Source organism: Bison bison, unplaced genomic scaffold, assembly GCF_000754665.1.
Source record: "Bison bison bison isolate TAMUID 2011002044 unplaced genomic scaffold, Bison_UMD1.0 scf7180017864499, whole genome shotgun sequence".
In the NCBI taxonomy this organism is placed as follows: Eukaryota; Metazoa; Chordata; class Mammalia; order Artiodactyla; family Bovidae; genus Bison; species Bison bison.
In genome coordinates this window covers 4,326,118-4,326,925 of record NW_011495058.1, presented here as the reverse complement: position 1 = coordinate 4,326,925, position 808 = coordinate 4,326,118, and the positions used below count along the sequence as shown (strand labels likewise).

At 63.9% G+C, this 808-nt stretch overlaps 1 protein-coding gene across 1 annotated transcript in view; it reads right to left on the bottom strand.

Annotated features, from left to right (window-relative positions):
• Positions 1–466: 466 nt before the first annotated feature.
• The window catches only part of MYO1G (myosin IG), a 16,136-nt gene continuing 15,794 nt past the window's right edge, over positions 467–808 (bottom strand). The window contains exons 22-23 of the mRNA XM_010829035.1: positions 779–808; positions 467–697 (exon numbers count right to left, since the gene is read on the bottom strand). The exon at positions 779–808 is cut by the window's right edge and continues 24 nt beyond it. Of these exons, the coding sequence (XP_010827337.1) occupies positions 541–697; positions 779–808 (187 nt within the window). The 3' untranslated portion in view covers positions 467–540. The remainder of the gene's footprint in view (positions 698–778) is intronic.

Genomic DNA, 808 nt, shown 5'->3' with positions numbered 1-808 from the left:
GGGGGTGGGGAGGACCCAAGGGGCTGGGGAGGGGATCTGCTCGTCAGAGCGGGTAGAGGTGTGTCCACTCTGGCTTTCCCTGGGTTGGCTTCCTGTAGAAGCCCAGGCACAGGGATGCCCTCCCAGTGGAAGGCCCTGGCTCCCAGCATCCCAGAAGTAGGGTTCTCAGGGCCTGGGATGGCCACACTCAGCACCGACACAGACAGCAGCTGGGACAGTGTGTGCCCAGTGTGTTCTCTGCCCAAGCCCTGCCCCAAGACAGCCCTGGGACCCCCAACTTCCCCAATGGCCCAGTAGGAACAATGGGCCTACAGGAGTGGGGGAAAGAGAAAGAGACCAAGGCTGTAGGGACAGTCGGAAACCCAAGAGGGGCAGCCTCAGATGTAGGGATCAGCAGAGGACACGGGTGACATTTGCCACATTGGCCGTGGCTGGAGACTATACCCATAGACATAAGCCACGCCCATCACAGACTCAGCATCCTTTATTGCACAGCGAGACTGCGATCTGCCACTGGTGTGGGTGCAGGTGGAGAACCTCTCAGCAGCTCGGCCACAGGAGGGTGAAGGCGCCACGGCTGCAGCGGAAATCCGGCTCTGGCTGCTCCGATCTGGGCTCCACGGATACCAGGCGCCGGGCCCCGCGCTGGGTCAGGGGGATGCAATCGGACACGCGGACCTCCAGGGCCCGTCCCTCCCTGAAGGAAGGAGGTCAGGGTCAGGATGGGCCAGGCCCCTCAGATAGGCAGCCGCTGCCCTGCCCGTGCCCAGGGACTCACCCCTGGCAGTGCGCAGCCAGCACCCCCACC